Source organism: Equus caballus, chromosome 10 (genome assembly GCF_041296265.1).
Source record: "Equus caballus isolate H_3958 breed thoroughbred chromosome 10, TB-T2T, whole genome shotgun sequence".
NCBI lineage: Eukaryota > Metazoa > Chordata > Mammalia > Perissodactyla > Equidae > Equus > Equus caballus.
This window is the reverse complement of record NC_091693.1, coordinates 59640864-59664012: the sequence shown is the minus strand read 5'-3', so window position 1 is coordinate 59664012 and position 23149 is coordinate 59640864. Positions and strand designations below refer to the sequence as shown.

The 23149-nt window shown below is 43.5% G+C and overlaps 1 protein-coding gene across 7 annotated transcripts in view; it reads right to left on the bottom strand.

The window, feature by feature from the left end:
* Nucleotides 1–18039, bottom strand: part of GRIK2 (glutamate ionotropic receptor kainate type subunit 2) — a 632322-nt gene extending 614283 nt beyond the window's left edge. For 5 of the 7 annotated variants that reach the window (XR_011422112.1, XR_011422111.1, XM_070223606.1 and 2 more), the window contains exons 1-2: nucleotides 17183–17631; nucleotides 11601–12007 (exon numbers count right to left, since the gene is read on the bottom strand). Coding sequence is in view for 5 of the 7 variants with exons in the window: in XM_070223606.1 (XP_070079707.1) it covers nucleotides 11601–11715 (115 nt within the window). In the remaining 2 variants the exon portion in view is untranslated. Of the gene's footprint in view, nucleotides 1–11600; nucleotides 12008–16446 lie in introns of all 7 variants that reach the window. The other 2 variants (XM_001503914.7, XM_023650855.2) reach the window with 2 other exon arrangements.
* Nucleotides 18040–23149: the final 5110 nt, after the last annotated feature.

The following is a 23149-nucleotide window of genomic DNA, read 5'->3' as shown; positions in this document are numbered from 1 at the left end:
AATGATAAAATATCCAAGCCACAACCCTTATCTACAAAATTTACTCATTGTTTTACATAGTCCAGTCATGATTATCAATTGCCTATGCAGAAAGCAGATGCATCTTCCCATTACAAACTGAGGAACCGTAAATTTTAAAGTCAAAAAACTCCTTAGGATTATCTAGCTCAGTGACTGATTCTCAACTTGCCTGGGAGTTTTGTTTTGTTTCTTTTAAGTACATTACTTGGGAGTTTTCTGAAAAAGTAGAAGTACTATGACTATGTGGTTGTGAAACTATGCAGTTATAGGAAATTTAACTTTTAAACCACAGAATCTCCAGGTTTGGGAACCAGAAATTTAAATTATTTAAAGCTCCTTCCATTCTGATGTGAAACAAAGTTTGGGAACCATTGATCTGATCAAATTTTCTTGCCAATGCTTGAATTTGTTCTATGGAATCCCTATCTAAAACAGACCTTTTGGAGGAAGCAAAACTTGATCTAGATTTTAAAGGCTAGCTGACGTGTGGAACATCAAAAGGAAGAGAAATGCATCTTAGGGAACAAGCTGAGGATGAGTAATTGGAACGTCACCCCCGTCTCCAGGAAGGCTTCCTGAGGGATCAACCCAGAATCCTCAGGGAAAGATGACTGGATGTAATACTGCTCTGTCCTTCACCCACTGGAAGCAGGAACTCAACTTCACATACTCCAACATCAGTTCTGCCACAACGCAGACTGCTTCCAAGAAACATGAAAAACACATTAAGACAGGAGAGTATTTTTCAGCCTACATTTAGTCCATTCCTTCTTTAGATTACCACAAAATCTTGAGACTCCCTGTCCTTTATCGCACACGCACTTCCTTGGATCAGGAATCACTGATCCAAAACCTCATTATCCCAACATCCAGGAAATTTTCCTAATAACCTTCATATTCTGAAGTTTTGAAAACTTTTTAAAAAATATCCTAAGATACAAGTGTGTAATAAGTTGAACACGCTTTTTAAATGGTCTCCTGGATTCTCTAATGTGGCTCCACTGGCCAGGGAGAGAGAGGGGTGAGCATCTTCATCTCTTTTTACCCCTATGCTGACCCTCCAAACACTGGGTTAGATCTTGGAAAAAAGAGCCAAAGGTCACTTAGAGGGGCCTAAGGGAAGAATGGCAGTTAGTGGTACATAGGTGGCACCAAAGCCAGTTGTGCCTTAAAGAGTAAGCCCGAGTAAGACAGCCTAGGACAGCTCCTTCATGAAGATGCCAAAGTAACTATAGAAAAGTCCCACTTGTCTATCTCAAACAATTGTAGCAAATTTGAATGTCTGTGAAACTTTCCTAAATCAACACAAATGGATCAAATACAGTCACTTGTGTGTCTACAAAACCTGAATAATAGCTAAAAGTTCATCATAGCCAGACAGATGAAGAATGAGGATGAAAAATGAAATAAGGCACAGCTTTTCAGAAAATGTTGGTGAACATAAACTATGAAAACTATACAGTTGTGAAAAAGTGAAAAATCTTAAACCACAAGACTTAGCGTGATTTCTTTCCTTATTATTTTTGCTTTTAGTTGTGATTTGTTCCCTACTTATATTCTGGCTATTTGATAATGACAATTAAATTCCTGATGTTTAAAGAAGAAAAAGAAACTATGCACTTACTCTTCTGTAAAACTATCAAAACAGAAGAAAGTTTGCTCTATTAGTCAATATCCTTTTCAAGATGTTTGTAATAGCTTTAGGTGCATCACAGGGAAGACTATTCGAGAATAATTTAGAAAAGACAGACATCTTAAATGTTTATGCAGTTTAAGAAGTGGAATGAAATGTGCATGAGTGATAGATTTTACTTTGCTCCACACATACACAATAAATAATTACACTTCCAATCCCAACTTCCTTTTCTGCCAATAAGCCCAGAGTACTATCCATTTTCCTATTAATTCCAACATTATCCTTGGAAGTTAGACAGACAGCAAGTAATACCCATTCTACAGAAATCGAAGTCAAAGCCCAGTGACATTTCATTATTTTTCCTAATTGATACCTACTAGATGACAAAGTCAAGAGTAAAAGTCATGACTCAAACAATCAAATTCAGGGTCTGGGGTCCTGAGTTCATGTAGAGTTATTATATAAATACATTTGTTGTTAGTGCCCTCAATTCTATTCTGACTCTTAGCAATACTGTATACAGCAGAGCAGAACTCTGCCTGGTCTTTTTGTGCCATCCTCTCACCTTCTGGCGCTATATCAGAAATGCTCGGCTGCTATTCATAAGATTTTCAAGGCAAATTTTTTCAGAAGTGGGTGGCCAGGTTCTTCTTCCTAGTTTGTCTTAGTCTGGAAGCTCCACTGAAACCTGTCCACCATGGCTGACCCTGCTCATATTTGAAATACCGGTGGCATATCTTTCAGCAACACGCAGCCATCACCAGAATGACAACCAACAGACAGACGAGTGGTGTGGTTCCCTGACCAAGAAATGAACCCAGGCCATGGCAAATCTTAACCACTAGACCACCAGGGCTAGCTATATATGTATGTATGTATGTATGTATGTATAATGTTTCAGGTAATGGAAATCTCTTGGAATTAGACATAAAATATTGAGAGTGCCTTGGAGGCAATTTGCTGTATCCCTCAAAGATGCTAATGGTACTTTTAAATTGTCCTCCAATGCCTTTTCCTTTTGATTAACTGGAAACTTCCCCTTGCTTAATCATTTAATCTGGCCATATGTTAAAAAGATATTCTTTTATTTCATTTCAGAATTTCACTTAAGAAGTACCTGTGATTCCAAACCAAGAACTTCTTAAAGGCTTCAATGATTAAGGACAAAGATGGCTCCTTAGCCTCCATTTCAGTAAGACAGAGAAAGGAGATCCACTAATTCTTCATAAAATGTAAGCAGCAGACTGAGAAACCACTGGACTACTTGTTGCAGACCAAGTCAAGCCCATTCTTTCACTTTCAATGGCTTTCCTGGGGCTACAGACAGAAGTCTAAACCCTATAAAATAAATATTAAAGCCCTGAAAAAGCAAGGCCTTATCTATCCTCAAACAGGTCTGGTCCGTTCCCTGCCCTGAAACTCACCTTAATTTCAGCCTCAATTCCTTTTCTTTTACTGAGTCTTCCACCAATGACACATTTCCTTCTTCCCTTCCCTATCATATAATTTTTTACAGGCCCCAGCCAGAGCCCTGTCGCTCCTATAAAAATGCAAGCCCACAATAATCTCCTTTAAACAACTATTGTATAAATTTTCTGTACCACTCAACTGGTACTTTAATATGTATATCTCTTTTCTCTTTAATTAGATTACAAACTCCTTGAGATCAGAAGCTTGGTCTTAGAATTCTATTGGCCTGACACATAACATGCACTCAATTACTATTTGTTGAATGAATAGATGTGGTCAAAGCTTTGGATGCAGGAGAAAGAGGACCTTGGCAGGCATAGGAGATGAGGATGAAAAGAGCTAAAGGAGAAGGAGAAAAAAAAGAGAAAAGGGATAATCTATGGGATAATAGTCTATGAAAGAAAAGGTGGAAGAAACAAAGTAGGTAAACATCTAGGGAGATACTAGAACCAGTGGCTCTTCCTACAATTGACACAAAGCACAGAGTCTGAGCCTACACTGAAAAATAGTATAATTCACTGAAAAACATCACCAAACTGGCAGTCAAGATATTCATGTTTTGGTCTAAATCTGACACTAACTAGCTGTGACCAAAACAAGTTATTTAACTGCCCTTGGCAATTCATCTCTAAACTTAAGAAACTACATTTGATCTCTGAAGCCCCTTGGCTCAGATATTACAGGATTCTATAGTTTTTCTTCAACTTGAGAGAGTTTTCACTTCATTTCTTCTGGGCAAGGAGGGGCCTGAGTGCACCAAAAGCTACGATAAACTGAATACAGAAGCCTCCCTGAGTAAAAAGAAGGGCAGGATTAAAAAGGGAACATAAAACAGCCCGAATGCCTATGACTATACTGAAGCAGGACATTTCTTTAATATTTGCTTTGCTTATTTGATCATTTTAGCTGAGCAATACTCTCATTAGGATAGGTCAAGGACTCAGAGTGACACTGAGCTGGAGACAGAAATGGGAATTAGCAGCAACACCGTCCAAGTACTTGCTTCAGTTCCATGATAGGAAAGTAGCTTGTAGATTTAAAAGGGTGTAAAAGGCATTTAAAGATCCTTTTGATTGGGAGGAGATATGTCAATGTAAGAATATCAATGACATCTTATTTAAAATAATCACATACGCTCGAAGATTTGGACTAATGCAAGCAAAAAGATCAATTTACAAAGCACTGAGTTGTCTGGCAATAAATCTAGAAAAGATTGTGTATCACATGGCACCTGACTGTCTCTTCACTCAGCCTCCCCTTCCCCTTCACATTCTTGTTAATCAGTCAGCACTCCCTTAGGCACCCGGGATTCTCTTCTGTATCTGAGCATCTCTGTCACAGACAAAATCCATTGATCTAATCAATTCATCCGAACTTTACAGTCTAGGGACCATGTGCTCTCCCTTCCTGAATACACTCGTCTTAAAACAAGGCTATGGAAGAGGGCAAATGCTTAACCAAAAAGAAAGACTGCTAGAATTACACATATCACTGGGGAAAATATCTGAAAGCCACAACTCCCCCAGACCCTTTCAGATTTTCACACACAGCCCTGCTGTCTAGTGACCTGGCCCTCTACCATATCTAGAAAAGAATGTTTAGTTTTTAGTTAAGGAAATAAAGGGTTTAATCAATCCATAGGAAAATGCTATCTTTGAATGCTGTTGTAAACGGAGACGAACCTCAAAGCAAATATAATAGTAAAATGAAAAATAAAAAATCCTGCAGAAAGATTTTGAAGGTCTTCTCTAACCTCCCACTCACATTAGTTTTATCAGATGAGCTAATTGTCACTTTGAAAATATAACAACATAAAATGTTGGGCCCTGAAGATGTGAGGAAAGAGACAAACAAGTCTTACTTGTTTGGGGATCAGTGAGGTGTGAGAAAAACATGTGTTTCTTCGAGAACCCATGGAATGTGGGGTGGGCTGGAGGGTGCAAACTGGTGCCTTTTGGGCCGCATCCCACCTGGCTGAGTGATTTTGGTTTTGGCCAGCTCAGAACTTTTTAAACAACTTTGAAAATTATGTACAATTAAAATTGGGGAGATTTTTATATGAAAATTTGGGTTTCAGGTTTTTCTGAAATAATCAAAGGAACTCATAACTTTGAGTAGACAATTCCACAAGGCAAGAAACAGTTGGAGGGAACAATCTCATAAGAGATGGAGGCTTAACTTTCACCTTGGGACTGGCTGTCCTTTAATGTTCCCAAGGTACAGCAAGGAACCGCTCTTCTTCCAGGGGCAGAGGGAGCCTGAATGCACTAAAATGTGGCAACTTGAATGTAGAAGTTTTAGCAAGAAAAAGGAGAACAAGACAAAAAAGACAACACAAAACAGATCAAATACCTATTACTCTATTGAGACTGTAGAAGGAGAATATTTATCATTTCTGCAGCTTCTCTACTACAAACAAGCTTTGTTTATAAGAAAAAATTACCAATAAAGAAACTTTAAAAGGACAAATTTGTTTTCTTCAGTTACAGGAAAGAAAGGATTCCTCATCAACACTCACCCTCAATACCCTGTATACTCTCAAAGAATTTTAAATGTCTTTTGTGTTTGAAACAAGAGACATATAATTCCATCTATTAAGTCAGCTCTTAAAAATATTTCCTTACTGAAACTTGGTCCTAACTTAGGCCCACAGTATATGCTGAGGGTCTAAAGAAAGCTTATTTAACCCACATTAAATCTTGATAATGCATTAATGAGTCTTTTAAAGGGATCACTTTAATTCCCCAATCTTCCACCATAAAGACTACATAGTGCTAATCTGCCTTGCCCTTTCGATTAAACTTGTTAAGGGCGTTCTATTTAGTCAGCACCGGGAATGGGCCATTAAAATTCTTGTTCTGTAAGAGTTGTGTTCAGTGCTCTGTTGTTTTAAATTCCATTAAATCCAAATGGTCTTTATCGCCCCATGACCACCGTGACTTCAGTCAGCCAATTTAATTACCTTACAAAATTGTCAGCAGAAGCAGCAAAGGAAAACAGGGAGCCCTATGACGTTATCAGATTGAAATCTTCCTCTTCAGTGTTTAATCTGCACCAGTCAATAATGATGATGTGCACTGACTTCTATCCCTTCCGGGGGCTTTTGGCTTTTCCCTTCTTGCTAAGATTTAGGGTTTAAGATTCATTTGAAGCACTTCTTGTACCTTGATAACTGGACAAAAAATTGAAAGCCCACTGAAGATAAATCTTCAGCTATCAAATGCAGAACAATCAACAATTCCATTCCAATACATCAGACCGTCCTACTGAGGAAAACCTAGAATCTCCCACAAACCCCAGGTATTATGGATATGGTAGATTAATGATTTAAGGATAGTACAGTTGAAAGACAACGAACTGCTTTCTACTCTGATATGTAAAAATGGATATCGACAATTTCCAGGGAATAAATGTAATTGGAGTTGCAATAATACAGTAAAATCCTAAGAACAGAAGGAGAAAATGAATTCCTCTCACTTGAATTTCTACCACAAAAGAGCAAAGCATTTTCTTTATCAGAAATTTTGACAATTAAAAGAAAATCAAAGATTATGTCACCATTATCACAGACAACACTTTATTTAATGGGGAATAGTCTTGAAAAGGCTCTGATAATCAATGATACATCCCTCGCTTGGTCTATGGTATGTTCCTCCTTTGTGCGAGAGCAATTCACATTAACTTTCCTGTGCAGAGTAAATGTTGAAACAGTGTCATTTGAGAATTCAAGGAATGAACACACTGCAATGATCCCTTGAATTAAACTAAAAAGCAAAAGGTGTCTTGCCTAAAGAAAAGTCTACTGACATAGAAGCTATTGATCATTTCTGAAAGACAGCCTCACAAAGCCAGAAAATGTGTTGAGTTCCACGTGTCTGGGTGGAGAAGGGGTGCTATTTCTAGAGGACGAAAAGATCATTTTTCAGTCATTTTCTGAAATGAGTGTGCCTCCGTTGACGGATCACATCAGTGTTATTCTTTGACGCTTTAAGAATAAGTGAGAACTTATGTGAAAAACAGATTTATTTATTTATTTATTTATTTTAGCGTGGCCGTTGTGTTGGCGATTCTTGGAAAGATTTCCCTCCCCTGCTTTCCAGAGCTCAGCTGAGCAGGTGTTCGGGCTTTATCTGTTTCAAACAGTAGCCGCTATTACTCCCCCATCCCCGCCTCCCAGGAGCCAGTTTTCCTGCTTCCAGATGTAAGGCCACTCCTCCCTCCCGCCCACCTCACCTCCCAAAGGAAGAAAAATCTTTCAAAGAACTTGTAGAAAGTGGCGGCTTCTCAGCTCAGTCAATTCACTCACACTCCTCGATATTGTAGTACATCTGCTACTAATTATTATATCTGGGAGCACATGGGATGGCCAGCAAATAGAGGGATTTCCATAGGAACCCTTTCTGTTCCCTCTCACGTCGTGGGTTTTATAATCTGGGCTGTCCCTGAGCTGGTTGCCTTCACTTTGCGCAGACGCGCAGGGACGTGGCTATGCGCTGTGCCACGACCCGGTGGCCAGTGCGCAGTGCCAAGGAGGTCCAAGCACGATTTAGGGGAAGACTTCGCCTTTTAAGAAAGCCGTTCTACCGGCATGCTTAAGAGAAAAGCTAGGTCGAAGCATCTGAAGGGAAGAAGTGGCCTGCCACATGCTCAGCTCCTCAGAAAGGACTGTTGGAGAAGCTGCCCAGGAGTTTGGGAGAAAGTTTGGGTTGTCTTCCCTCCAGGCGTTCTAAATGCCAGTTCACACAAGGAATTTGAAAAACCCCGACCTCGAAGATCAGAAACAAGTGGTGGCTTGAGGAGTGGTTCCTTCAAGAGGATGCCAGAGCCCCCAAACTTCGAGCGGGACTTGCTAGCCTTGCACAGAACCCGGTCCAGATCCGGCTTCCACTCCTCCCCACGCTTTCCCTGGAGCAGAGGTCGAGCAGACCCGGAAGAGACGTGTGGCGAAAGTAACAAAAGAAATGTTCAAGTCCCTCCAGGCCACACTTCAGCTGGGAGACTGTGGACTTGGGGGCCACGCCCCGGCGGACGAAAGATCCCGCTTTCGCCAGCTCCAGCCGCTTAGCAGGACCCGGGCGCAGCTGCGGAGAAACAAAGGTGCCTCATTGACTGCGGGCAGGACGCGCGGCGCCCCGGAGCGGGAGCGCAGGGGAGAGGCCTGGCTTGGGGCGTCGCAGGCTCCGCGCCTGGAAAAGCCGGCCCGAGAACGTCCGACCTGACCTGGAGCAGGGGAACTGACTCTAATTGTCCAAGATCTACCTTGTCCCCTGACAGCCCCAGTAGTGCCCGCTGGGTGGTCGCCCTGGAGAAGCCAAGCTGTGCCGAACCAGGATCGAAGGCGAGGAAACGGCCACGACCCACGGCGAGGCGCCCGCCCGCCTGCTTGCCAGGAGCTGACCCTTGGCTGACCCCCAGGTGCTCCCCCATGACCCCAGGCTGCCTTAAAGCTTCAGGAAAGTGCCCTGGAGTCCGCGCTCGGGAGATCTTCTCTCCGAGATGTTGCTAAGCGGTCGCAGAGGAGCATGCCCGGGTGGGCAGCCCAGCGGGAGGCAGCCCGGGTGGGACGGGGAGGTGGGGGGTTGGGGGGGGGTGCCCAGGCAGAAGCGCTCCTGGGCGCGACTGCAGAAAGTTTTCTTGGGCACTAAGAGAGGAGTCATTGTGCCAAAGTGTCGGACTTGCTTTGCGAGAATGCATTTGTCCGCTAGTGTGTGTCTGTGCGTGTGCGAGAGAGACTGCGCACCCGGAAGACGGGAGGGGTGGCGAGGGACTCAGCAAGGGTCAGCACCCCGAGCCTGGCTGCTCCCCGATCCACAGACGGTGATGGGAGAACGTAGGGTCAAGTCACACAGTCCTAGGGGGAGCAGGGAAAGGAGAGCATGGAGCCCGGGAGGGTAGTTTTCCATCACCTACGGGATAGGGGTCTGGGGCGGCTGCCGGGCCTGACTCCGCGGTTGCCATAGCGCCGCGGTGGAGGCGCCGGGCAGCCAGCGGCGGTCAGCCACGCCGGGGTTGGTGGGGGAGGTGGGGGAAGGGACAGGATGCCACCTCCTCAGCGGAGGCGGCGGGTCTCATCCGTACCCTGCGGGTGACTGCCCAGGGGCAGCGGCTCCACCAGCAACTCTAACCCTTTCCCTTCCAAGGCACGGGGCCAGGGACGAGGCTCTGGTTCGCCTTCTCAGCCAAAGTTGAAAATAACCTTTCTCAAGAGTGGTTTATACGCGCTCAACCAACCATCCATTCCACTCAAAACATGTTTTTCCCAGAAGAAAATGAAACTCCCACCACTGCATCAAACTAGCCCCAGTAGGGAAATGGCCCCATGATTACAAGGTACACAGTCTTTCCCCTATAACTCAGGTCAGAAATCACGGAAAATGGACCTCCACGTGGAAGATATTTGAAGTTAATGGAGAGAAGAGGTTATCTAGAAACCGCCCTGTTAGTTTAGGGTATCAGGACACTGATGGGAAGGTCTTTGTCTACTATCCTATTTCTTAAGGACATTCTTAGTAAGCATTGGTCTAGGAAAATGTATTTTTGTGTGTGTGTCAGCTCTTTTGAAAAGCTGCTACACACTCTGCTACAGTCGCCAAGATTTTTAATATGAAGATATGAAATGATCAGCGAATGTAACAATCTAATGATTCAGCAAATATTGTGCTGCAAGACCAGAGCAGCAATAATTAAATCTTTAGAGTATGGTGGCAGTGTTCTGGCTTCTAGTCTTCTTTTTTCCCACCCAGTTCGCAAGCACACTAAGACACACTCATTCACAAACACACTTCAGAAGATATCTCAGTATTCCAAATAAGTAGGTTGTACTACTGAAAATATTGGGCAAAACTACCATACTGTAGTACTTACCGTGCTTGAAACAGAACAGTTGAACACACACACATTTCCAATGATAGAGGGACCTGTTTAATCTCATCCAAAGAAACAAGCATTCCTGTGAACGCTTGTTGCTAAGAGCAACGTGCTTAAATAGCATCTAAAGGCATGAAGAAAGCCGGAAAACTACTACAGTAGGAATCCAGTTACAACCCATTGTCTTTTTTTCTCATTACCAACCTTATGGACTCCAGGTGTCTAAGTGTTGGTCGGTCGGGGGAGGGGAAGGTAGGGTTCCCTTTGTTAATGTGTGAAAAGCATTCCTACCCTGGTTCCACAGAGCCTGAGAGAGATGATAAATTTTATCATTATAGAAAAAGCACATAGGAAAAGGAAAGAAAGAAGATGCTGTTGACATCATAGGAGATGCAGGCAATCACTCTTCGATTTAAATTTGACAGAGTGACTTAATGCTTCTGCTTTTATCTCAAAGACACATACTCAGGATTATACGGTTTCTTGCACTCTTTGGTCTAAATCCACTTGAACTGTCAAAGAAAGCGCCCACAGTGGGAGCATTTACCCCGTTGACTTTCTCCTTTCTTGCTCTTATCTACTTAAGGGAACTTTCCCTGACTAGTTCTGCTCCTAGTATAACTCCATTGGCCATTGAGAGCTGCTGAGCTTTGCCCACGCTTCATTTCCTCCAAGCAAACCTTCTGACCAGTGTTTCCACTGGAGTCCCACGTTTAGGTTTTCCTTCAAGCTCTAAGGAAACCCTGATTCCTTAGGAAAGCAATAGAGTCTCCTAATATATAACTGCCACCTCGGCTCTTTTATCATGCCACAATGAAATAAAGATGCATACTTAGATTCCCATACACAACTATTCTCCACCAGTGTTAATCATTTATTAGTCCTGGACACGCAGTGAGAAAGCTGTGAGAGAAGGACTCACAAGTTAAAAACAAACAAAAACCCTTTCTTATGACGCTGTTTCACTTAAGCTAAGCAACAGCCTCCTCTTGTTAAGCAGAGCCTTCAACCTTACAAGCATATTTTTAAAAGCTCAGCGTAAGGTCACTAGGGACTGGAAAAAGCAGTGAAATTAACCGAAAAGACTCTCTGATGACAAAAGAAACAAAAAGGGTTAGAGCCTTGCACTTGCGGACTTGTCCTGGTCCCGGGCTGAAGGGGACAGACGCCAACTCGCCAAAGAGTTACCAGATATTAACTCATCAGCCGGGCAAGCTGAGAGGCGTACAGCCCGGCGCGCGCATTGGTGAGGACCCCGCAGCCCGCCAAGCCCGGCAGGCTCCAGGGGAGACAGGCGGGAGCGGCAGCCGGCCGTACCCCCAGCGTCATCACCATCTCTGTGGCAGGCTACTGTGGGGAGGTAATGCAGCGACCACTACCACACACTGGCACTCCAACCTCCCGCGGCTAAGAAATTTTAAAAATAAAAGAAAAAAAGAAAGAAATGAAAAGCACGAGGGTGTTCTTTAAAACCCCGGGAGGCGACGGAGCAGTGAACAGGTCGGAATGCATTGAGCCCACCCGCCTGGCAGAGTGAACCCGCCTGTTTACATCCGGCTGCATCGGAGCCGGATACCAGGCAATGGAGAGGGATGGGGAATCTTACCAAATCTTAATACGTGTGTGGTTCCTTGAGAATATCCAATCCACAGTAAGCAGAGCAGGAGTTTAATGGTGCGCCTGAAGACCGGATTACTTAGAATCGGGGAAATAATCTTCATGGTGTTTCTATGTCCACACGCGCGGCACCTTCTTCCCCGATCTAGCGTTAGGCTCCCGGTTCGGGTAGGAATGAGGATGCGTCAAGTGGTGGCCTCAGACACGATCACGGCATGGTCACAGAGAGAGGAAGGAGTCTCCGCTTCCCAAACCCATTAGCAATCGCTGCATGTTCTTCACTCACTGCGCCAAGGAGCAACCTTCCACTGCAAGGGATGGTGGGACATCCATGTTAGTCGCGGAGCATCCGGGAGAAATCCAGCACGCACACCCACAACGTCCGGCCGCGCGAGCCTGGGGAAGCAGAGAAGGAGGAAAATCAATAGTAAATCCAGCCTTGGAAACGGCCGAGGTGTCGGTAGCGGGCCACAGTCCCAGCACAAAAGGCGCTTCGCTCGCAAAGGCCCTATTCTACTGCACTGCTGCACAGCTTCTGACGTGAAGCCAAGATTAAGTGAGAAAAATTGAGATAGCTGCTTGCCTCTTAAGGCTCCTTGCCAGTGAGCTTCCCAATATCTATTATGCAACCGATCTGATCGCTTGCCTTGAGTTGCGAGGAAGAAGTCGGATTTATTTACATGGAGAAAGGTGCTTTTATTTTCAATAAGAGCCTTTGCTAAGAAAGTGACAAGTGTATGCAAGCAGACTTCTTACAATCAACTGATGACTTTTAATAAATGACAAGCTAAGTCAAAGTCACTTTGCCTAGGAGTCGTAAAAAAGGAAGTGGTCTAAGACGGAGGAATTTACTGCAAATGTAACTTGTGTTTAGGTTGAAAGAGGGTCTTATTTATACTTTTAAAATTTTTCCAGGAATGAATACAGATGGGAGTGCAATTGGAGAGGTGGAGATAGTCTTTAAAAACTTGAGTGGGACATTTCTTGATCACTACCCAGGGATAAAAATAGATTTCTTCAAGTGGTCTTTTAGGGGCAAAAATGTTGAATTAAAATAAAGGAATCATATTTCGCCACCCATTTTTTAGCTCATATAAAAAGACAATGATGTTTGAATTGGTGCAGCAAACTACAAAGGCTTCAGTAATAAATGCCCAAATTTCTTCTCATTTTGGTTTTTTGAATATGTTCTTCTTCAAGAGGTAAAATATGGGATCATAGCTTGAGCAATGTTGAGTGTCACATTTTCGTCCAGAAATGCCTTATTATTTTCTAGTGTTCTGGTCAGAAGATGTAGAGTCCCCAGGCAGTGACTGTCTTGGCTTTCACAAGTAGCAATTTGTTCAAGAAAAAAAGTACATAAATATATTTTCTTTTAACATAAAAATACATTTTATTGTTGAAATAGGTAATATGCTGCCCTCCAGGCATATAGATAAAAATATCCAATCTTAATATTTTACATTAGTAAGTGGAACCAAGATGGGTAGTAAAAAATATTACTATATATTAATATTTTTAAGTGATCAAGAAGCACAAAAGGCAAATTGCTGGACCTGTATCTTAAAATTAATCTCTTTTTTATAAACTAACAGGGCATAGGTTAAACCTTATGAAAAAATTATAAGATAAAATCTTACTTGAAGACTATCTAATTTTTATTAAGGAGAGATATGAGTACTATTTCCTCCAGATAGCAAAAAAAATAAAAATAAAAATAAAAAACCTAATATTTTTATCCCATCATAATTTTTTTCAATCTATTTTTTCTTAAGATATTATAAATGCTGATTTGAAAATAAACCTACATTTTGCAAAGGCATTAAGTGGACATTGATTTGTTTTTTAAGATGGAGGCATGACTGCAGTGTCAAAAATAAGTATCATGAATGGTTAGTTCTGCAGTGTAGCAGGCAATTCAATCAAATAATTTGACTATTTGAGCACTTTAAAAGGAACACCTTGTGCTAAAACCAAGGGTGTCTAGCGACTCCTTCAGTCCATGTTTAAAATATCTCTTGTAAGACATGTACAGCCCAACATGTTCTGTCTTGTATTTGCTGTCTCATTTATTACATTCGATTTGTTCTTTTTCTTTTCGATCCTAGCAGAGATAATAATGATTGTCAGGGCAACAATAAGTATTCTTAGTTTTTCATCTGTCAATATAATTGATATCTACTATCTGAAAATAGCATGTTCTGTTGTGACTAATCAAAATGCTGCAATATTGCAGTGTAGTTGGTATTTAATGGAATATGAGAAAATAAAATGTACTATAACTCCTTGTCCATGTATTCTGTTAACATAATGGCATTTGACATTACAGTTTTAACTTTTCTACTTAAAACTAACATTCTAAACTATTTAGTTTTTTTGGGGATTATTTATTGGATGTCTAGTTGGAAAAGTGAAAGATCAAGCTTCCAGATTTGTGAAGTCCTTACACAGTAAATTAAACAGTAAAAAGTCTATCATAAATTTTTCGTACTATTAATTGATCCCCAAAGAATCAATTTTGCACATATGCTAAATTAGGTATTTACATCCATCAACTAATCTGACAGCCTTCAACACCACAGACAGCAACTCCACCTGTCCAATTGAACTTCTGCAAGACAGAAGACGACCTTTCTTCAGGACCGCGGACAGCGCTCCAGGCATCGATTTATTCTGCAGTAGTACATTGAAAATAGTACATTGAATGGGTAATGTGCCATTTGAAGTGACAATGTGCATATTTCTACTACACAGAGTCTGGGAATTTGAATTATTGCCTTATTCACATGGTCAAGAGGACTATTTTGTCAACTGTGTGTTGTGTGTATGTTTCAGTGTGACTTACTAGGATTGCTTGGCATACCCAGGATGTGCTAACAGTCATCCTTTTCCAGGGCATGCTACTACAAAAGCCATTTACATTAACTTTGAGTTTCCTCATGAGCACTAAACTACTTGTTTCTCAGTACAAAAACTGCCTGAAAGACCACTAAGAATTCGGAATACTGAATAACATGCTGTCAATGTTCAGTGGCTAAAGACATTTCTAAAAGGTACAACTAGTTATTGCTTTAGCATTCTCCACCTCCAGATTTCCATCTGTTACAAGGATAATCAGATTAATTCTCATTCTTTCTCATTAAACATCACTCATTCCCAGGGCAAAAACAACAACAACAAAAAAACCCTAAAAATACTTCCCGAATACTAGAACAGAATGATTTGGTGGTGTAAGGCAATTCTGAAGTTGTTACAAGTTTTTCCCCAATACTGATACCACACATCATAGTTCTAGGGCTATATGAAGCACTGATAAAGTCATTATATAGTATTCACCGAGCAGATTTAACTCTTTTTAAAATTGTGTATGTTGTGAAATTTGCTCCTTTCTCAAAACAAAACAAAACACCACTATTTGGTGTCAGATGATCATATTTATTTAGTGATAGTGAGATTTACACACCTTATTCCATGGTTTCATTTGCTTTTTTTTCTCATTTAACCATATGGCAACCTTTATTTCTAGGAGCCAAAGCTCTGTAGGTTCCAAGGTCAAAGCAGGGATGACGAACTGCAAACACACACATATATGCACACACAGAGGGGAGCTGCATCTAAAAGTAAGCCTCAAAGGAAAAAAAAACCCACAGAAAGCTGACATGAAGAGATATCAAGCCTATGATAAATTAGCAAAGAATAAAATACATATCATGCTCATGCAAAGCTTGTTCCAACAGCAACAACAACAAAAAGCCATTAGCTTCATCTTTGACTGTATTTTTATATTTACTGACACTAAAGACCTCTTATTCTTGGGCACTATTACTTGCGAAGCAATTTTAGTTTTCTATTCTTCCAGTGAAAATGAATCTTATTCTAGTTAGCTGCCACCTGCTGGGGCATGGATAAATGTGTAATAATCCTTACAGCACAATGTTTAAAAAGACAATGCCTATACCTTTTGCAAGAAACAGCAAATACATATCCCAGGACAACCTGAATTTCAAAGGTATTTCTAGGTTCTTCTATGCCATATCTGTATTTAAATTTTTCACATGGAATCCTTTCTAAGGATTTTATTTGACTTGACACTGAAGTCCTGCTGTTTTGTGACATTTGAGAAGCCTCATCTTATAGTAACACCTGACCTATTCTTCCACTCATGTGGCCTGTTGTATTGCAGCTAAAGTAAAATAAACAGCCTGTTCATCCATGGCATTAGAGGTGCCGGAGAATAAAGTCAGAGCCGATATCAATTAAAACCACACTGTTGAACACTTGCACTTCACTCTTCCTAACTATGAATGCAATACTATGCAATCTCTTGTGATTCTGAATGCATATCGGCTGTTCTACCAACATTCTGCTGCACCGATGATTAATGACATTTAGAGTTTTAATTAATTTATAGGTGCCAAAGAGAAGTATATCTTAATTAAGAAGTTGAATTAAAATAGATTTCCACATCCTGGAACCCTTTCTTTTTTTTTTTTTCATTTCAGCCTGTGCAATCTCCAATGGGTTTAAATAGAAGAAGACAAACAGGTAAGACTTCTAGGCATCACTTATTTCTCTATCACCTTCCTTCTGCGTGTTTCATTTTGTTTGTTTAACTAAAAGTTCCTGAGGCCACTGGAAGCTGCTTTAGTGGTTACAGGAATGCTTTCTATAAAAAGTTATAAGGGAATGAACTTACACACATCAAGACTGAAATATTATTGCCTATCTTCCAGCAACTAAACTACAGACTAATTAAGATTCAAATGAATCAGTCATCTCTTGTGAAATGAAAATAATCATTAATCCATAAGGTAATTTCTGATGGCAATACTTACAGTGTGAAGCTGAAGAAATGACAGAAGATAATCTGTGTGTTACCAAAAGGATAGTAGTAGTAAATTGTCTAATATTCCCTATTCCCCCAATTGGAAATCAGTATGTAAGGAGCCTCAGCTAGGTCGTGTTTAGTAAAGAACTCCTTGAAGGTAAAAATATTAGGAGATGAGAGCCATTAAAAGTTCTTGTCGTTTATGATCAAGAACTGATTGGAGACACTACTCCCCTTACCCTAGTGGGACGTCCTCCTAGTTTTTTCAGACTCTCTCAATACTGGCCCCGGTTAAAATGAATGTCTGTACTTCCTCAACACAGAACTAAGGAGCAGGGTTAATGGAAGAAAGCGAGGCAGGCTGGGGAGTTCGTCACAGCCGCAGGCAGACACACAGCTTCTTCCCATCTGTCTCTCTTCGCCTCGCGTGAGTCCCAGTAGCTGAGGCCACTTCCTGACACGTCCACTTATTAAATCATTTTAGGTGGAGAACGCGAGCGCCTGCAGCCAACCGAGCCACTTGCATCCTTGACGGGAATTGGCTGAGGCGAGCGGGACAAAGCCACTCGCAGCAAATGGTCCAGCAGGTGCCCCGAGCGCACCCGGCTCCGCCGCGCTGCTGTTCGCCTTCTTCCTCTCCAGGCGGAGAATGCCCCTCGCCCACCCCAGTCCCTCTGGTCCTTGTGGGATCAGACACCTCCGGAGGCAGCCGGGAGCGGAGCCGAGCCGGGGGGAGTCCTTACCTTTTGCTGAGGGTGAGGTGGGCGGGGAGGGGGAGGGGTGGTCCTCGGGGAGGAGCAGCCGGAGGAGGTCGAGCGGGAAGTCCCCGGCTCCCGGACAGAGCAGCGCAGCCGCAGGCGCCGAGCGCGAGTGACGGCGGCGGCGGAGACAGAGACCGCGGAGCAGCGGCGGCAGCCACGGCGGCGACGGACACGCCTCCTGGCGGGGGTTCCTCGCCTCTTGCTTTAAAGGCGCCGCGCTCCTTTCCCCACGGCCCCTGCACGCTGTGGGCCGCCGCGGCCACCAGGGCGCAGCGCTCAACCCCGGACCGCAGGAGCGAAAGCGCGAGAATTCTGAGCGCCCTCAGACTTGGACGTTATGAATCTTCCAGCCGGGACTTCATCCCCTGTACACACCCCTGCCTGCTCTGGGATGGGGGGACCGGGAACCAGATGTCTGGTCGGGATGTGATGCAAATTGCCAAGGAATTTGCCTGGCTCTGGGTGGTTACAACACATATAAGGAGCCCCAGCACGTTTGGTTCTGGGTGGTGGCTTTTATACCTCTCCAAAACCATAGCAACGAAACTTCTGTGCTTCCAGGATTTGGGGAGCAGTTGGTAGTCTCCAAAGTGGCCCTCTTAGTCCACCTACTGGCGTTTCCCTTTGAGGTCTGCGGGAAAGATCTCGACCTGCGCCTCACCCCCACCACCACCCGCTGTGCACACCGCCAGTGCGCTTCCCTGCGCTGCCCAGACCCTCTTAGACGCCTGGAGTCACAGCGCCCCTCTCCCTGCCTTCCTTGCTAAAAACAGAAAGGGACCTCTCTCGAGTGTCGGGGTATCGGCGGGCAGTCTCTGCGCCTGTTTGGCGCCTTAATTGCAGAAGCCTCCTCTGCTCCCAGGTCCCTGAACTCTCAACCCAAACAAATCTCAGAAAGAAGTTGGGTTTGAGATCTGAGGGGCGCCGAACTGGAGGTCGCAGACTCAAAGATTGGAAAAAGGAGCCTGGGGAGCAGTCCCGGCCTGGCGGCCGCCCGTCTAAACTCTCTGGAGGCCTTTTTAATAGGCCCAAGGTTGGGCGAGGCACCTGAGTCCCTGTGTCTTCCCTCAGCTCGGCTTCCAGGGTGGGGCCGCTGGCGGCGAGCACACCAGGCTCTCCCTGCTTCTCAGTAGAAACGATTAGCTTCTGCAAACAATCCCCGATTTCCGCTCCTCTGGGTCGGGAAAGTCAACATCTATTCAATACCGTTGCTATTTTATCCTCGGCCTTACAGTATTAACTAGAACAGAGACTTGCAAGTTGCCCCCAGAGGAAGTTGGCGAGCAGCGATTTGCAAGGAGGTTTAAGTGAGGCTGAGCGGGAACGGCCGAGCACGCTGGGCCCGGAGACAGTTTTCAAACGGGCTGTATAAGGAAAGGGCCAGGTGAGAGCCTGTGGTTTTGCTGAGTCCTGGAGCAGCCCCGATCCCGGCTGGAACTCTAATCTCTAATTCCTCCGAAGGCCGGGCAGTAAAGAGACTCCGTGTCCCCAGGGAGCAATTGTCTTGGCTGGAGAGATAGTTTGTCATTCTGTTGCTTTCTTCACTGCAGCCCTCGTAGGGTTAAGTCCTTGCCGGAGCCTGGCGCAGCATTGCCACCCTCCACATCCTGGGGCCAGGGACTGATTCACCCCTGACCTGAAACACTCAAAACTCAGTCCTGCCAAATTCTACCCGGCTCTCAAGTAAAACCACAGGCCTCTGCTCTCTCGGTCACCACTCCCTGCTCTGCGTGCCTCGAACACGCCTAGCGCGCACCCTCCCAGGAGGGGGAGACTTCTGACTTAGAGAGGTTAAGAAGAGATGAGTTAGTGGCAATGGAGAGTCCGTTAGTCATTTAAAGGTCCCGGGGGTGGCTGAGAGGCTCCCGTAATTAAGTCAACAGCGGCCTTGTTGTACGGAGTAAATAAATAGTCAATGACTCCATTGTGCTTCGTGGAGCGGGCAGCACAGACGCGTGACCGGCTCTGGGCGCCTGGGCTCCAGCTGCTGTGACCTGCAGCCTAATGTGCCCTCGAGGCACGGCCGAGTTTGGGCCAGGCCTGGAGAAAATGCCCCATTCAGTCTCATTCCTTCACAGGAGTAATGAAGACAACTTATAGGCCAAAGACGCTCTCCTTGTCATCATACACCCGGCCTCCCCACTTCCAGGGAGGGAGGAGCAAAATGCTGGACACAGAGTAAATTCTAGTGCAGATCTCTGGGTGAAGGCATCCAGCCTTGTTTCGTTGTGACTCTGAGAGTGTAGAACAGGGAGTGTCTCTCCTTTGCCTTTAGGTGTTCAGCATAGGGCTTGGCATGCAGTAGATGTGGCTGAAATAATGAGGGGATCACAGATCAACCTTCTACTTTCCATGCTCTTGTCTCCAGGGCCACATTGTATCTAGGGAAGGAGAGGCTCAAACAACTTCCTCTAAGTGCTGTGTGTTCTTAGCACGCAGTCATGAATTTCTCTCCCAGAACAAACAGGACACACTCATAAAGAGAGAAATAACAGGCACTAGCAAGGACATAGGGCGAGGGGGAGAGAACTGGAAGAAGAGTGGAACAAATCAGAATTATGCATGTGACAAATTCATTTCCTCAATAACAAAATGTTATCTGGATTCTAATGAGAAAAGCAGACTAACAAGGGAGGGTTAGACTATACCCACTCATTTAACCCTTCAAAATAAAATTCTCCAACACTGCAAAGAGATCTTTTCCATAATTTATTTCAGGCTCTATGAGGTAAAACTGTAAGGAATCAGATCCCAAGTCTCTTTCGGGACAGCAGTGAAGCGTATTCACCTCCATTCTCAGTCATCCTTAAGACTTAATCTTCTGTCTTTGAGAACGTTGAGTGTCCCTCAGCTACAATCTTATGCAGGAACCACCTCTCTATCTTCCCTTTCTTACCTTTCAAAGTGCCCTTAGGACATTAACAGGTCTGGGATTCTGACTTCTGAGGACCCAGCAGGACCAATCTAAATTCCCAAGCTTGCTGCCATGCTTTGTTTGTTTCTTTGTTTTGGTCTGGTTTGTTTGAGTTGAGTGTGGAATTGGAAGATATTATTTTGGATCATCTAGTCCAAGGCCTTCATTTTACAAGTGATAGAAACCAAAGTGAGAGAAGAGTGACTTGCTCAGGATGTGGCAGAACTGGGGCTGCCTTGTAACTGTGCAGAATGGCATCGGGCTGTCTCCTGTCATCCTCTGTCAAAACTTAGAATCATATGAAGTTAGGGCTAAAAGAAACTTCAAGGACTTCTACTCCATTTCAGCATCACAGACCTTTCTCTCGTCTAGAAAAAAAAATGTACAGCCTTGAAATTTTGCATACAACAGTAGGAGACACACATATGCCCTGAAGCCCCTTGTGGGCTAATGAGGAGTCCCTAGGCTCCAGGCCAAGGACCACCAATCTAGTCCAACAACATTTTACAGATGACAAAATCTAGACCCCCTCCCCCCAAAATTTATACAGAGTCACAGAATGGTTAAGGACAGTTCCAGGATTGGAGACCAGATATCCTGATTCCCACCTGTCCCCATTCCCTCAAGTCTTTTTTGCTGTAATTGGACATAAATTACACTGAGGTGTTAATAACTCATAATGACTTAATGGATTTTTCTCTCAGAATAATTAATATCCACCCTTGAAGGATGGGATCTATTATTCATTTCTGCAACTTTTCAATATATTTATTGAGTACATGCTATCTGTCAGGCACTGCTCTAGTGCTAGCAAAGCAGCAGCAAACAAACCAAACAAAACCCCTGCTCTCACCGAGCTTCCAGTTAAGAGGCAGGAAGATGGACAATAAACAAACATATGAGATGTCAAGTAGTGAGGAGTGTAACAGAGAAAAATAAAGCAGAGTGAGCAGAATAGGGCATGTTGGGAGGACAAGGGTGGAAGAAGGTGTGATTTTTACATAGGGTTGTCAGGGAAGTTCTCCTTGATTACTTGACATTTGAGTAGAAACCTGAAGGAAGTGAGGGAGAGATCCATGTGCATATTTGGAGGAAGAATGTTTCAGGCAGAGGAAGCAGCAAGTGTTAAGATCCTGTGGTTGAAACAAGTGTAAAGCCCATAAGGAAGAGCAAAGAAGACAATTCCCAGAGAAGAGAGAGGAGATGGGTAGAAAATCCAGTCAGAGGAGCAAGAAGGTCATGTCCTAGAGTTCTGGATTTTTCTCTGAAGGCAAAACAGAAGCCAGGGAGGAGTTTTGACCAGAGGAAAGAACACAAATGTAAAAGGACAACTCTGACTGCTTCATTAAGATAGACTAGGCTTAATAGAGGCCAGAGTGGAAGCAAGACAACCAGTTAGGAGTTTGCTGTAGTGATCTGGATAAGAGCAGACTGCGGGCAGCACCAGGAGAGTAGCATGGAGATGGTAAAGGTGGTGAGACTCTAGAGATATATATACATTTTCTGTGTGTGTGTGAGGAAGATTTGCCCTGAGCTAACATCTTGTGCCACTCTCTTCTACTTTGTATGTGAGATGCCTCCACAGCATGGCTATTGAGTGGAGTGTGTCTGCACCCAGGATCCAAACCTGTGAACCCAGGCCCCTGAAGCAGAACACACAGAAGTTTAACCACTTGGCTACATGGACTGGCCTTAATTCTAGATATATTTTTAAGTAAAGCTGAGAGAATTTGATGATGGATCAAATGAGAAATCACTCTAAGGGTTTGGGCCCGAGTAGCTAGGGAATAGAGTTGTTATTTACTGAGATGAGCAAGACTATAAGAGGAGCAGGTTTGGAGGATATTGGATAAACAATGAGTGAAGATTTGGACATATTAGGCTTCCAACATGCATTAGACATCTGTATAGAGATAGTGCATAGGCAGTTGTATGCAATAGGTCTGGAGTTCAAAGGAGAGGTATACATTGGAAGTCATCAGCTCATAGAGTTATGAAACAAATGAGCTCACCTAGGGGATGAATGTAGACAGAGAAGTGAGGAGTTCTCATGATTGATGCCTGAGACGTTCCGAAGTATAGACATTGAGGAGAAGAGAAAGATATAGCAAAGGAGATAGTGAAGTAGCAGCCACTAAGGTAGAAGGAGAACCAAGAGTTCCCCAGAAACCTAGTGAACAAAGTATTTCCCAAAATGAGTGATTGTTCAGCTGTGCTAAAAGCTGCTGATAGGTCAGATGAGTGAGTACTAAGAATTGACCCTTTGATTAAATGATATGGAAGCCACTGGTGACCTTGAGGAGAGCAGGTTTGGAGAAGTGGTAAGAATTAAAGGATGCTGAAATGTAAGTTCAAGAGAGAATAGGAGGAGAGGAATTGAAGATGGAGAATAAAACCGTTTTTTTCCAAGGAATTTTGCTTTCAAGTGGAGAGGAGAACAGGGCAGTATCTGGAGGATAAGGTGAAGTCAAGGGATTTTATTTTTAGACATGAGATAATACAGCATGTTAGTATTCTGATGGGAGTGTCCGTGGGATAAACTAATGTTGAAGAAGACGTGAATGGATGTCCTTAACTAATCAAGAGAGGATGGGACCTAGTATACAAGCAGAGGAGTTAGCCTTGAATAGAAGGGTCCATTAATTCAAGTAATAGGAGGAAGGCGGAATATATAATACAGGTGTAAATTGGTTCTTAAGTGTAGTGTTGAGCGTCTACTTTCCCTATGTGAGCAACAAAGCCCATGCTGAGTTGCCTTGCTCCATAGACGCCTTCCTTACCATTCTCTGGTTCCCACCATCCTAATTCCCATGCAAATGCCCTCGTTTTTGGTCCCACCTAATAGCTTGCATATTGAATTTTTCTGGAAGGGAAAAAAAAAAGGGAGGGGAGGAATAAGAACTGGAAGAGGATATAAAGTCCTCTTGTTGTTCTTTGCATTTTCTTCATGAAATAAGACTGAAAAACATAAGCTGAAGGTCTTGAGGAAGAATGTATTGTAGGTTTGAGGAGAATAGAGAAAGTGCACAGTGTTA